At 32.1% G+C, this 13,267-nt stretch overlaps 1 protein-coding gene across 1 annotated transcript; it reads left to right on the top strand.

The window, feature by feature from the left end:
- LOC109235365 (cyclin-D4-1-like) lies at positions 2,017-5,591 on the top strand. Its single transcript, XM_019401441.1, has 6 exons — positions 2,017-2,656; positions 3,231-3,317; positions 3,433-3,531; positions 3,836-4,037; positions 4,169-4,299; positions 4,862-5,591. The coding sequence occupies exons 1-6, from the start codon at positions 2,339-2,341 to the stop codon at positions 5,096-5,098; spliced, it is 1,074 nt and encodes a 357-aa protein (XP_019256986.1). The 5' UTR covers positions 2,017-2,338; the 3' UTR covers positions 5,099-5,591.

Here is a 13,267-nt window from a genome sequence, read left to right as displayed (position 1 = left end):
ATTCAATGTAAAATTATTTATTACATCATCACTTAGCTCATTCAACTCTGGTCAATTCCCCTATGACTCACTATTTTGACTGTCCCACCTAAAGATGTGTTCCCAACATAAAATTAGGAGTGCCATTTATCAATTCCCTCATTTTTTTTTTTTTCCTTTCTTAAACAATACTAATAACTACATCTTACTCACAAACAAAACAAATCAAGAATTCCTTCATAAAAACCAAAATATTAATTTGTGCTCTTATAAGAAATTGGAAAATGCAACCTAAATCCTATAAAAAAAATTATTATTTATATAAAGTTAAAGCTCTATGCACTATTACTATAATTATATTTATATAATTAAATTACTTATTAAATAATTACATGTAAATTCTGCATAAGTTGAATTTTTTTTTCATAAGCACTAAGTAATACAATAAAAATGAAAATTAAATATCCTGTCATTGATTAAAGTAAACTCCTCCTGTAGTAAGTAATCCCTCAGTCTCATATTATGTATCGTATTTCTCTTTTATATTTCCTTTAACAAATATTAATTAGGAAAGAGATTGGACTATTCTACCCTTATTTATGTCATAAGATATAATCTCTCTTTATTGAATATTTATGTGTTATCTCCATCTTCAAGAACAATTATTACTAAGGGTAAAAACGGAAAAAAATAATTAATTTTGTCTTGAACTTTTTAAATGACAAATAATTTGAAACAACTATTTTTAGTAACCACGACTATTAATATGAGACTACCCTTTATATAACTAAAATCCTTGTTATATATATATATATATATATATATATATATATATTATAAAAGCACGAATAATTTATGCTAAATGTTGAACGACTAAAATATCCTTAAAATATTGATCGACTTTTATGCCCTTAAGTATTTGTATAACTTAAGGATCTAACTATAAATTATCAAATGACGGAATTCTTTTCCAATTTAAACTACACATACACCGATCCTACAAAGTTGATCCTACTTGGACTAGAAAAGCATGCTCATAATTTTCTTTAAAAAAAATTATTGTTCCTAATTACAACAAATACGTAATTTTGGATTAGAATTGGAGATTCCTACTTGGAGTGCTTTCTTTCTTTCTTATTTACTAAGGAATTTTAAGAACTCTTTTTTACCTTTTTATTGTGTAAGAAACTTCATAAATTTCATTCATTCTTGGAAAGTGATTTATTTAACAGCCGCATCTTCAATACTACTTCACAATATCTTACCCCAAAGGCGAATCGTAGAAGATCATAACACCGGCGAACTTAGCACGTTCAATTNTAAAATTCACGTGCTTTTTAACTAGACATAATCGGAATTTGAGTTGAATTTAGAGATGGGATTGATCAGGATTAAAGTTAAAGTATTTTTTGGCGGTAATAATATAATTTTCTTTTAAATATTTGTATAGTTACGAATTCATATTTTATTAAATATGACTTTTGTAATAATTGATATAGGATAACGCGCAACACAAAAAAAATGCCAAGAGAAGGTATGAATGACTAAATGCGCTTTCTATTTATGGTTTCTTTGTTACTAATGTATCTTGAGTGAATATCATTTTCATGTATCTGAATCGTTAAAGCTTAATTAAATCGAAGAAAATTATTGAATCAGAAAAATAATATTAAGTATAGTTATATTCTTTAAGCGATTTTACAACTTTAATTGCATAATTGTATAATTTCATAATATTTAGTTCTATTTTGTTCTTTCATTGTGCCAAAACATTATTAATTTGTTCATTTGGATTGTATATTATATATTTTTTGTTCTAAGGAAACATTTTATTAAACTTTGTACATATTGAATTTCGTACATATTCAATTGCAATTAGTTTTAGAATATTATGCAATTGAAAGTTTATTATTTTTGTAAGCGTTTCATAATATTTGACATAAGATATTCGTGCATGCACGAACGCAGAGAGTACTATATATATATATATATATATATATATATATTCCTTTTTGTGTTTGTTTATGTTAAGTGGTATAGAATCCACAATTCCATAGGCTTCTCTCCCCAAAATCTCTCCTTTAACCTAAACACAAATGTCCATTTCCTACATAAAACCTTCTTCTCTTCTTCTGAATAGTCTCCAGACCCCACATTACTCTCTACACTCTCCTTCTTCCTCTTTTCTCTCTGTTTCTATTAAAACCCCAAAATGAAAAAAAATTGCTACTAATATTTACTGCAAAAAACTCTAGAAATCATTTCCTCTTTAAAAAAAATTCAATCTTGTAAAGATGGGATTTTGATTGAAGGGTTTTAATAGCAAGGCTGTGTTTTTTTTCTGCTTTGTTTTCAATTAATGGCTGAAAACAGCAATAATGACTGTGTAGCCTCAAACCTACTTTTTTGTACAGAAACTAAGAGTAGTCTTTACTTTGATGATCTTGATTTTGACCAAAAAAGAGTTCAAGAAAACAACAAAGTTTTGAGCTTTAATAACAATGGCAAATCAGAGACATTGTTGATTGATTTATTGCCAAGTTTAAGTGATGAAAGCTTTGGTTTTATGTTGAAAAGGGAAAAAGATTTTTGTCCTAAAGATGATTATCTTAAGAGATTGAGAATTGGTGACTTGGATTTGAATGTTAGAAGAGAAGCTCTTAATTGGATTTGGAAGGTTATTATTGGCATTTTTTTTTCTTTTTGTTGATCATAATTTTATGTTAATTGTTTTGATGGTACTAATATATTGTCCCTCTTTTCGTCTTTTTCGTTTTTTTTAAGCCAAAGTCTTTCGGAAACTTAGACCCCACTTGTAGCATTTTACTGGATGTTATGTTGGTGTAATTTTATGTTAATTCTTGATTGCTCATTAGGAAAAAGTTTGAAAGTTTAGGACTTTATATTCCATTTTAATCAACTCTATGTTTGCATTAATACCATCTTATTGTTTTATCCTTTTCTGGTAAATTCTAGTTTTCTCATTGAGTTCCTAGTTTTTTTCCTGAAAATGGAGTTTTTTTTTTATTTTTATTTTTTATTTTATATCTGATGTCATTTTCTTGGTTCTTGTATTTTTTTAGGATTTTACTTGAAAATGACATTGATTAGTGAGACATAATTAGGCATACATTGACTGATTTTAACAAACAAGAGTAAAATGAAACTTTTCGATGTTTATGTACACCTTTTATTGTGATTTTTCTGAATTATTATTATTAATTTTGTTTTTTGTTTTTTTTGTGTTGCAGGCTCATGTGCATTATGGATTTGGAGAGCTGAGTTTTTGTTTGTCAATAAATTACCTTGATAGGTTTCTGTCATTGTATGAATTGCCAGTAAGTCCACTTTACATAATTTGTCTTACACTTTGTTTCCTTATGTTTGAACTTTTCACTATTGGTTGGTTTTCTACATTCTGCTAAATTGTTTTTTTTTACCTTGGATTTACAGAGAGGTAAAACTTGGACAATTCAATTGTTAGCTGTTGCTTGTTTATCCCTTGCAGTTAAAATGGAAGAGATCAATGTTCCCTTAACTGTTGATTTACAGGTGAACAAAAATATGCATTCAAGAACTTGTTTTGTTAATATTTATCTGATTAAACTTTCTTGAATTAGAGTAGAGGCAGCCCGGTGCACTAAGCTTCCGCTATGCGCGGTGTCCGGGAAGGGTCGGACCACAAGGGTCTATTGTACGCAGCTTACCTGCATTTCTGCAAGAGTCTGTTTCCACGGCTCAAACCTGTGATCTCTTGGTCACACCATGGCAGCAACTTTACCGGTTACGCCAAGGCTCCTCTTAGTTCTATTAAATTAGAGTGTTTGTAGTAAATCTTGAGTTTTTTTTTGGACAGGTTGAGGAGCCTAAGTTTTTATTTGAAGGTAAAACAATACAAAGAATGGAACTTTTGGTATTGAGCACATTGAAATGGAGAATGCAGGCTTATACACCTTGCAAATTCATTGATTATTTTATGAGAAAGATGAATCTTGATGAAATCCAATCAAAGCAATTGATTTCTAGATCAATGCAACTAATATTAAACACAATAAAAGGTGTTTACTCTCACTACTCTTTTGAATCTTTTTGGATAATTGTTGGAATTGAATTCACATTGTACCATTTTTTGGTCCTTAAAATCATTTAAGTGTTTGATTCAGTCTTTGGTTGGGAAAATTGAATGCAGGTATTGACTTCTTGGAATTCAGGCCTTCTGAAATTGCTGCAGCAGTGGCAATGTCTGTTTCTTTAGGGGAAAGGCCACAAGCAAAAGACATTGATAAGGCAATGCCTTGCTTCTCCAAACAAGTAGAAAAGGTGAAAGATTTTGGTTGGTGCTCCACTATATAAAATTCTTGATTCTTGCCTCCCTACCCCGTTTTTGGTCTAGTGGTAAGAGTACAACGCGTGATGCATAAGTTAGGTGCACGTAACATGTTCGGACGCAACATCACACTAAAGCCACTAGTATTTAAGTGGAAAATGGAAAAGAGTCAATATCATTATCCATGGTGTTTCGAACCGTGCGCCGTAGCTCTTCGGGATTTCTTGATTAAACAAAAAGGGCTGTTCGGTGCACTAAGCTTCCGATATGCGCGGGGTTCGGGGAAGGGCTGGATCATTGAGGTCTATTGTACGCAGCCTTACCCTGCATATCTACAAGAGGCTGTTTCCACGATTCGAAACCGTGACCTCCTTGTCACATGACAACATCTTTACTAGTTACACCAAGGCTCCCCTTCCCCGGATTTCTTGATTATCACAACAAATAAAATAAAAAAATCCCTTGATTCTTGATGCATTAAAAATTACACCAACTTGGTTTTATTTATTTACTTTATGTGGGGTTTCATTTTTTTAATTTTCTGTGATTTTACAGGACAGAGTGATGAAGTGTCTTGAGTTGATTCAAGATTTGACATTGGTTAGTGGGACTAGTGTTACCACTACTGCAGTAGGTACATCAGTACCTCAAAGCCCAAATGGGGTGTTAGAAGCTGCATGTTTGAGCTATAAAAGTGGTGAAGGAACAGTTGGCTCATGTCCAAATTCATCACACAGTAATAGTCCAGATGCTAAAAGGAGGAAACTTGACACTACATCATCCATTTCTTGAGTGGACTAGAGAAAAAACAAGTCATGAAATCTTAATTTTTTTAGTCTTTCTTTTAGTTTTTAGAGCTTCACTCACCCCCAAAGTTCAATGAATTTTGGCTAAATGGAAGATTTATTATGGCTTTTAAAAGTCACTTACAGACAAAAACATTGAGAAAAAGAGAGGAAAGGGTGGAAAAATAGGAGGGAGAAAGGGGAGGTCCCATGCTTTTAGCATGAAAAGAATTGTCACCAGCTGTTAATAATAATCCTGAGTTGTCAACAACCATAGTAATAGGAGGTTGAGGAGAAGGGTGGAGTTTTATTTTATTTTATGTGACGACGAGGTCAAGGGTTCGAGCGGCGGAAATAGCTTCCGGTAGAATTGCAAGGTAAAGCTGCGTACAATAAACCCTTGTGGTCTGGTTATTTCAAATCATGCGCATAGCGGGAGCTTAGTGAATCGGGCTGTCTTTTATTTTATTTTATTTTACCATTTTTGGGTTATTATTTTAATTTCAAATGAAAAAAATATAGAATGAAAAGGGATTGGGGGGGGGGGGGGGGGGACTAAAAAGGATTGAGGATTAAGTAGTATAATTAGTGGAGGATATTAGATGGTGGTATTGTTTTATTATTTCTATTTTGTAGTGAAATTTTGATGTATTTTAATGGCCCTCCATATGCTTATTTCTTGGAGTAACCATGTAGATGAGGTGTTATGGAATAAAATTCCAAAAAAAGGCCTTGTGCTCTTCATTTTTGTTAATAATGGTGCATTGTGTTAGTTCAAAATGGATCTCCATTACTACTTGTTATCAAAATCATTTTGGCCATTTTATTATTTAACTGTTGTTACTGCCTCTTTTCGTCCACTAATTTATTATTCACAAAATTCGAACTCGAAACTCTGATTAAGAGTGGAAGAATCACAAGAATCCTACTATATCCCTTGATTAGTGTCCGTTTGGACATAAAATTTGATGGAAGATTTTTTCAAAAAAATTTCACTTTTTTCGAAATCAGCGTTTGTTCATAAAATTTTTAATTTTCACTATGCATTTTGAATATTTTCGAAAATTTAAAAAACTGCAAAAAGTTGTTTTTCAATTTTTTACTCAAATCACTCACAAAACTTCAAAAATAATCCAAACTGAAATTTATGTCCAAACACAACTCTAAATTTCAAATACCATTTTCACTTAAAAAATTTTTTCATAATTTTTTCGAATTTTACAATTCTTATGTCCAAACGACTACTAATATACTTCGCTATGTCTACATCATAAATTGTTGCCAATTTTTGTAACCAAAGAAAAGAATATTCAAGAAACGCATAAACGACGCCGTAACATCTAACGAACTGCGACGTCGTTTGCCTGTTTTCTTGTAATGATTACCTCTTTTTTGTACTGTTTGGGGATCTGAATTGGCAATATTGGGCCAAGAGCTTTGGCCCACATCCGTTTCGTTTGACCATATAGCTACGTGTCATCATTTCAACTCACCTTGAATAAAATATATTTTCATTTTTTTTTCCAACTTTTCTTTTGGCCAATTACTCTTTTTTTTGTTTCCCACCCCGTGTCCGGTACCTGCATTGGAGCCCGACTATATCCGGATTCGCGTCGTGTAGGGCCCCTTTCGGGGGGAAGCGCTCCCTACCAAGGATTTTTCCATACTCAGGGCTCGAACTCGAGACCTCTGGTTAAGGGAAGAGCAGTCCCATCCACTGCACCACATCCTTTGGTGGTCAATTACTCTTTACTACTACAAGTCTACAACTATTATTTAATAAATCCTTTTTATTTCTCCTTAATTCGTACTATTAAGTATTTATACGAATTTAATAAATCTTTTTTATTTGATAGGTAGCCAAGGTAGGATATGAGTCTTAATCACCTATGTTTTAAATGAAAGAAAACGGAATAAACGGTGTATCTCTTTCTTTGTGTGTGTGTGTGTGTTTTTTTTTTTTTTTTTTAATTTTTTATATTTTAACTTAATCCGGTTCTTAATTTCTTTCAGTTTCTAAATAACACAAGTAGAAAATCTGAATTTTTTTGAAAAAGCAACTAAAGGCATTATCACCTTTACCATTGCTAAGTAATTAAGAACAAAAAATGTATTATTGATTCTTCATAATTTTTAATTTTTTAAATTAAGGTCACAACTTGAACATTGTTTCATCCCCCCTATATATCCCCTTTGGTTGCCCCAGATTTGTTGGGGGAAGAGAGAACACTACAACTGAGATTAATGTGATTTATTTTTGTTTAAGGTTCTATTTTATCTTTAGATTGTCGGTTGTGTCATAAACTAATAAGTAATAAGAGAATAAATATTGGAAAATCCTTTAGGAATTTGGTAATTGTTCAAAATATATTTGCACTTATTTGTTGGAGCAGATCAAAAGTTGATCTTGAACCCCCAAAAAAAAAAAAAAAAAATTAAACCTAAGGTAACATACATAAGTTATTCCCGGAATTATGGACCAAATTTCTGTGATATATCTTTTCATTGCGAAAATCAGTTTACATACTCAACTTTTTTAGAATGTGTCTAATATACACAGTAATTTGGAAAATGGTGCAATAATATTTTATAAGCAATTCAATTGCTCTAACTTACACTAATATGCTATTTATAAACTATTAAAATGTCTAATGCTTAAAAATGGCTGCGCGATGCAAAAATATTTCGTATTTAAGCAGGGTCCGGGGGAATGCCCCACCCCAAGGGGCGTGATATAAATAATTACCCTAATACAAGCATGCTGCTTCTACAGCTTGAGTTAGTGACCTATAAGTCACACAGAGATAACTTATACTGAGTAATGATTTTTTTATGGAAAAATAAAAAAATAAGTAATAAATATTATGGAAAATAAGAGATGGAAAAGAGTGAGTATGACTGGTCAACATCTTGGTTTTCTCATTTACAACACTGACGACTAATGTATAAAGAAAAGGTAAGGATATCTGAAGTAGAAGAAACCTTGGGAATGTCATGTGAATGAAATTTTTATAAGTGTTATATTTTTTTTCCTCCTAAATATAAGTGTTATATTGGCAAGTGGCATTATGATGCCTTGGATTGTTCCTTTCCTTCTGTTCATGTTCTCAGATGACTGTATTCGTCACACGTGTTGCCTTTTACCAAAAACTTTAGTATTGACACAAAATTCATAGAATTTAAATCTATAGATATTTGGTTCATCAAGAATTTAATTATGGTCAAACATAAATCTTCCTCTCTTGATTTTGCAGCCTTTACTTAGGCTAAACAAACATAAAAGAATTAAGGTGAAATGGAGAAAATGATCAAGAAGAAATATTGGTAACTGACGCGGGTACGATATGTGACAAGGCGGGTGTGACCCCAATTGAGGAAAAGATGTCGGAAGTGCGGCTTAGGTGGTTTGGTCATGTGAGGAGGAGGAGCATAGACGCCCCGATGAGGAGGTGTGAGAGGTTGACATTGGAGGGCTTACAGAGTGGTAGAGGTAGGCCAAAGAAGAGGTGGGGAGAGGTGATTAGGCAAGACATGGCGCAGCTTCAGCTGACAGAGGACATGACCCTTGATAGAAAGGTATGGAGGTCGAGGATTATGGTACGTAATAGAATAGGTAGTCTAGAGTGTTCATAACAATAGTATTGGCATACAATCTCGTTTTCTGTGGGTAGTAGGTTTTTATGACTAACCGTTATTTTCTTTCGTTGTTTATTACTTTACTATCTTGTTGTTTTTATTTTGCTTTTATATGGCTTTTTAGTACTGTCCCTTCTTGTCTATATTTTCATTAATGTGGTGCTTATGCTTTCCTGAGCCAATGGTCTATTGGAAACAACATCTCTATCCTCACAAGGTTCGTAAGGGTAAGGTCTGCGTATACACTACCCTCCCTAGTCCACACAGTGTAAGATAATACTGGGTATATTGTTGTTGTTGTCGGAGAAAATGATCGTAAACGATTGACGATCTGTCCATCTAAAATAATCCAACAAAGAAGGTATTACTACTTTATTATCCCGGCATATTATTTGTCTTTTAAATCTTTATACTTCTTAAAAAACATCTAACAAATTGAATTACGAGAGTATTTGTCCAAATTATTTTTTGTCTCTCTTAGATAATTTAATTAATCAATATTCAATTAATTGGAACATTTAAAATGAATTTTGATATTAAAACGTCAAATATTAAAGTGAATTCAATTTCTTAAAACGATTAACAATGGACCAGACAATTTTTCTTCACTGCGTCTTGCAGCAACGATAAAGTTGTCTTAGTGTGATATATAGGTCACGTGTCCGATTTGCAGAAGTAGTCACTAATGTTTGCATTAGAATAAATGTCTACATCTCACCTCTTGGGATACGGCTCTTCCTTAAATCCTGCGTGAATGCGAGAACTATTTTCCATTATTTCTAGAACCGTCAAAATGAAATGTATTCGGGTAAAATAAATCATTAGAATTCCTAATGTATAACCGAAAGTATCGTATATTGTCAGATTGCACACTCACTCACAAAGACCACAGGTGAGATAATGTTATCTATATTAAGTAAACAACACATAGAAATACCTTTAGCATAGATAAAGACAAAGATGAGTTAAATTAATTAATACTGTAGTAAAATGCAAGAGTTTTGACTGAGCAAAACAGCTAAGCATGGTCAAGAGACTCCAGATTGATTAATTATTTAACAAAAATAGAAACACTTTTGTACACCATGATGAGTTTTAACCACCTCTGCTGTAGGATCACGTAAATATTGAGCAAACCAATATTTATATGAAAATGGTCGGGTTGTCGAGAATCATAAGGTTTCAGGTTTAGATAATATTAAGTGATTTTTTTATTTGTCTAAATTTTGATCGACAAAATTATTCGATACGTATGTTGGTGGGAGGTATATTAGACTCTCATATAACTAGTCGAGATGTCCGTAGCCTGATCAAGACACCATGATATTCAAAAAAATAAATATTTATATGAAAATGGGAAGAGGAGCCTTGGTGTAACTGATAAAGTTATTCCCATGTGACCAGGAGGTCACAGATTCAAGCCGTGGAAACAACTTCTTGCAGAAATACAGGATAATGCTGCGTACAATAGACCCTTGTGATTTGACTCTTTCCCGGATCCCATGCATAACGAAAGCTTAATGCACCGGACGGTCATTTATATTTATATGAAAATGAATCAGTTCCTAGGAAGAACCCAAAGACAAATACCTTGAAATTGAAAATACCACCTTCTTTCCATATGCTTCCATCTTGAGAATTTTAAGGAGAAAAATACTTCTTGTTGAATGGTCAGTTTGAATGTCAAACTAACTTCAATCTTGTTATGATTACTACATGCTTAGAATTGCTAACTTTTTGTATTTCTTGGAAGGAGATAATTTTTAAATGGATATATTCATTAACTTGAAGAATAATGCCATGTCAACTTCATTGATTGGCAGTGGGGTTCAACTAATTAATACGAAAATTATAACATTGAATCTTGGTTTCATTTATGGCTGGTACATAAAAAATGAGTTGAGGTTATAATTTAAAGCATAAGTAAAGAATTGACTAAGTATTTATAATATAACAGTTTAAGAGAAAACATTGAAGATGGATAAATGTTATTTGTGAAATATTGCAGATGAGAAAATAATACGTGGAAATATAGGAAATTTTAATGATTTTGGGCTCAAAACTAGTAATCCACTAACAATTTAATAATGAACCTAAGGCAAACTCTGTAGGAAAATTTGATCAATCAATGTGACCTTGCCTATAACAACAACTATGCTTGATTCCCGAATATTAAGTTAAAGGCCGACTATACGAATCTCCATTAATCACATTGTTTCATTTTTCCTTTCAATGAAGCTCATCTTAGGCCAATTATGTTACTATGTGTTTTGATGATTCATCATATATTGACTAATTTTATTATATACGTCAATCTACCACAATCCTCTTCCTTTATCCGAACTTGAAACCGTAATTGTGACCTTGTCAAGCAGATAAAAGAAAAAATACAGTCAGATATCTCTATAACAACATCGCTATATGACAACCATTCACTATAAAAATCAAGTTTTATGGAACCAATTTTTATGCTATATTATAATATATGTTTTCTACAATAATATTTCGCTATAACAATATAAGAAATCGGAACAAGTGAGATTGTGTTATAGAAAAATTTGAGTGTATTTTGTCTTTCTATTGTTGGTCCCTCTCCCATTTATTGGATCACAAATCTCAACAACAAACTCTTATCACTGCAAAGTCTGGGTTAGGTTGTTGGAAAATTTAACAACTGCTATACAGATATTGATAGGACATAGTCCTTAGTCCTTAGTCCTTTTTCCCTTGGCCTTCACCTCAATTTTTGTACTATTGATTATGATTTTTTGATGACAATTATCACTTTTTAAACACATTATCCAAGAACAAGGACTTCTCTATGAGATGGGTTAAAGGTTTTGTTCAGAAATTCAGAAGTTCTTTTAGTATTATTTTGGATTCATTTGTGTATATGCATATTCTGAGTCTCGTAAAAGATGGTTTCTTTTGTTTAAATGTATTTAAAAAAGAAAGTAAGTACTACTATGTTTAATAATATAACTGCATAAGAATTTTAACTTTAAGTTAGTGGGAATATGGCAGGATTCGCAACCATTGGGAATTTAATTTGGTTTTCTAATATGGAAAGTTTTAAGTTCCTTGTAACCAAAGTACAAATGAGTATCTAACAAATATATTAATTACTTGTCAGGGTAACATATGCTGGTTTTTGACCAGTCTTATTAGTTTTTTTTTTTTTAAAAGTATTTTTATTTAAAAAATTTTATTTACCTTGGCTGCTAAATGGGGGCGATTTAGGACCAGTAACATCTTGGGGACTTGACAATGTCCATCTCCATGGTAACAAGTAGAGGCGGATCATGATTTGATGTTTGTGAATTCAAAATTTAAATTATTGAGTCTTAAATTAATAATTTATATATATAATAATAGTTATGTTTTAATCCTAAACACGTTGAGATTAATTATATGAATCTTTACTTTTTTTTAATTAATAATTGATACATATTAAATAAATGCAAATACATAATTTAAATCGACGTTACTAAGGTTCGGTCGAACCTGCAATTGCCACCGGTAACAAGAACTTCACTCTTCTCTGGCTTAGGACCAGTACAAAGTAACATCTTGAGACTTGAATGTCCATTTCAATCGCAAGAACAATGGTACTCTTTTTTTTCCCTTTCTTTCAGTAAAAAAAAAATATCCTATTTCTTTTTCTTTTTCTTCTTTCGAAGAGGGGAAGGTAAAGTAGCGGTTGGTATGTGGCGGGAGGACTCATATGAAAAAGTATAACCAACTTTAACTTATTTGGGACTAAAATTAAAAATAAAGACAAAAATATTGTAAAAAAATATTCAATGCAATGCCTTGTAATTTTATTATAGTAATAAAAAATATAGCAATATCTTTCTTAGTCTTCCTTCCCTCTATGGAATGAGCACAACAAGGTGCCAATACCATCATTGGAAAAAAAAAAGGAACTAATCAAGAAGTGTCAAAATACAAGTTACATAATACATACTAATTTTTGTTCATACAAGTTACATGCATCTCTTATAAACTTCATAAATCCTTCAAGGTTCGGAGGAAGTTTCGTCGCTGGTGGCTGAAAAGTAGCTTGGTCATCGCCGCTTACATTGTGGGGCGAAGCAGCATCCTCAGCAAGTTTAGCTAGCATTCTTCGTAAGCTTCGTCTACCTCTGGTTGTGATTCAACAAGTCCAAAATTTCTTCTTTCTGAACGGATCCAATCTTTGAAAAGTACTGATTTTTCCAAGCTATTCCTCATAGACTGTCTATGATCACCGATTTAAAATTTTGCTTAACTGAAAGCGTTCTTCGGTGCCACTGTTGAAGCATGAATAATTAAAATATCTCGGGCCATCCTTGAAAGAATCGAAAAGCGTTTTTCTTTGTTCTTCCACCATTGCAAAATATCAAAGGTGCCGTCGGGATTCACTTCCTCAAGTTGCTGCGACAAATAAACTTCAACCTCATTTAGTTGCGAAAAATCATTACTACTAGAACTAAAAGAACCCCTCCACTTTGCCCTAACACTAAGTCTTCTTACTCTTATAGTTCTTTTAGAAGATTGA

Source organism: Nicotiana attenuata, chromosome 12 (genome assembly GCF_001879085.1).
Source record: "Nicotiana attenuata strain UT chromosome 12, NIATTr2, whole genome shotgun sequence".
NCBI classification, from domain to species: domain Eukaryota; kingdom Viridiplantae; phylum Streptophyta; class Magnoliopsida; order Solanales; family Solanaceae; genus Nicotiana; species Nicotiana attenuata.
Note: the sequence above shows the minus strand (reverse complement) of the source record. Positions and strands in the feature narration are given on the sequence as shown.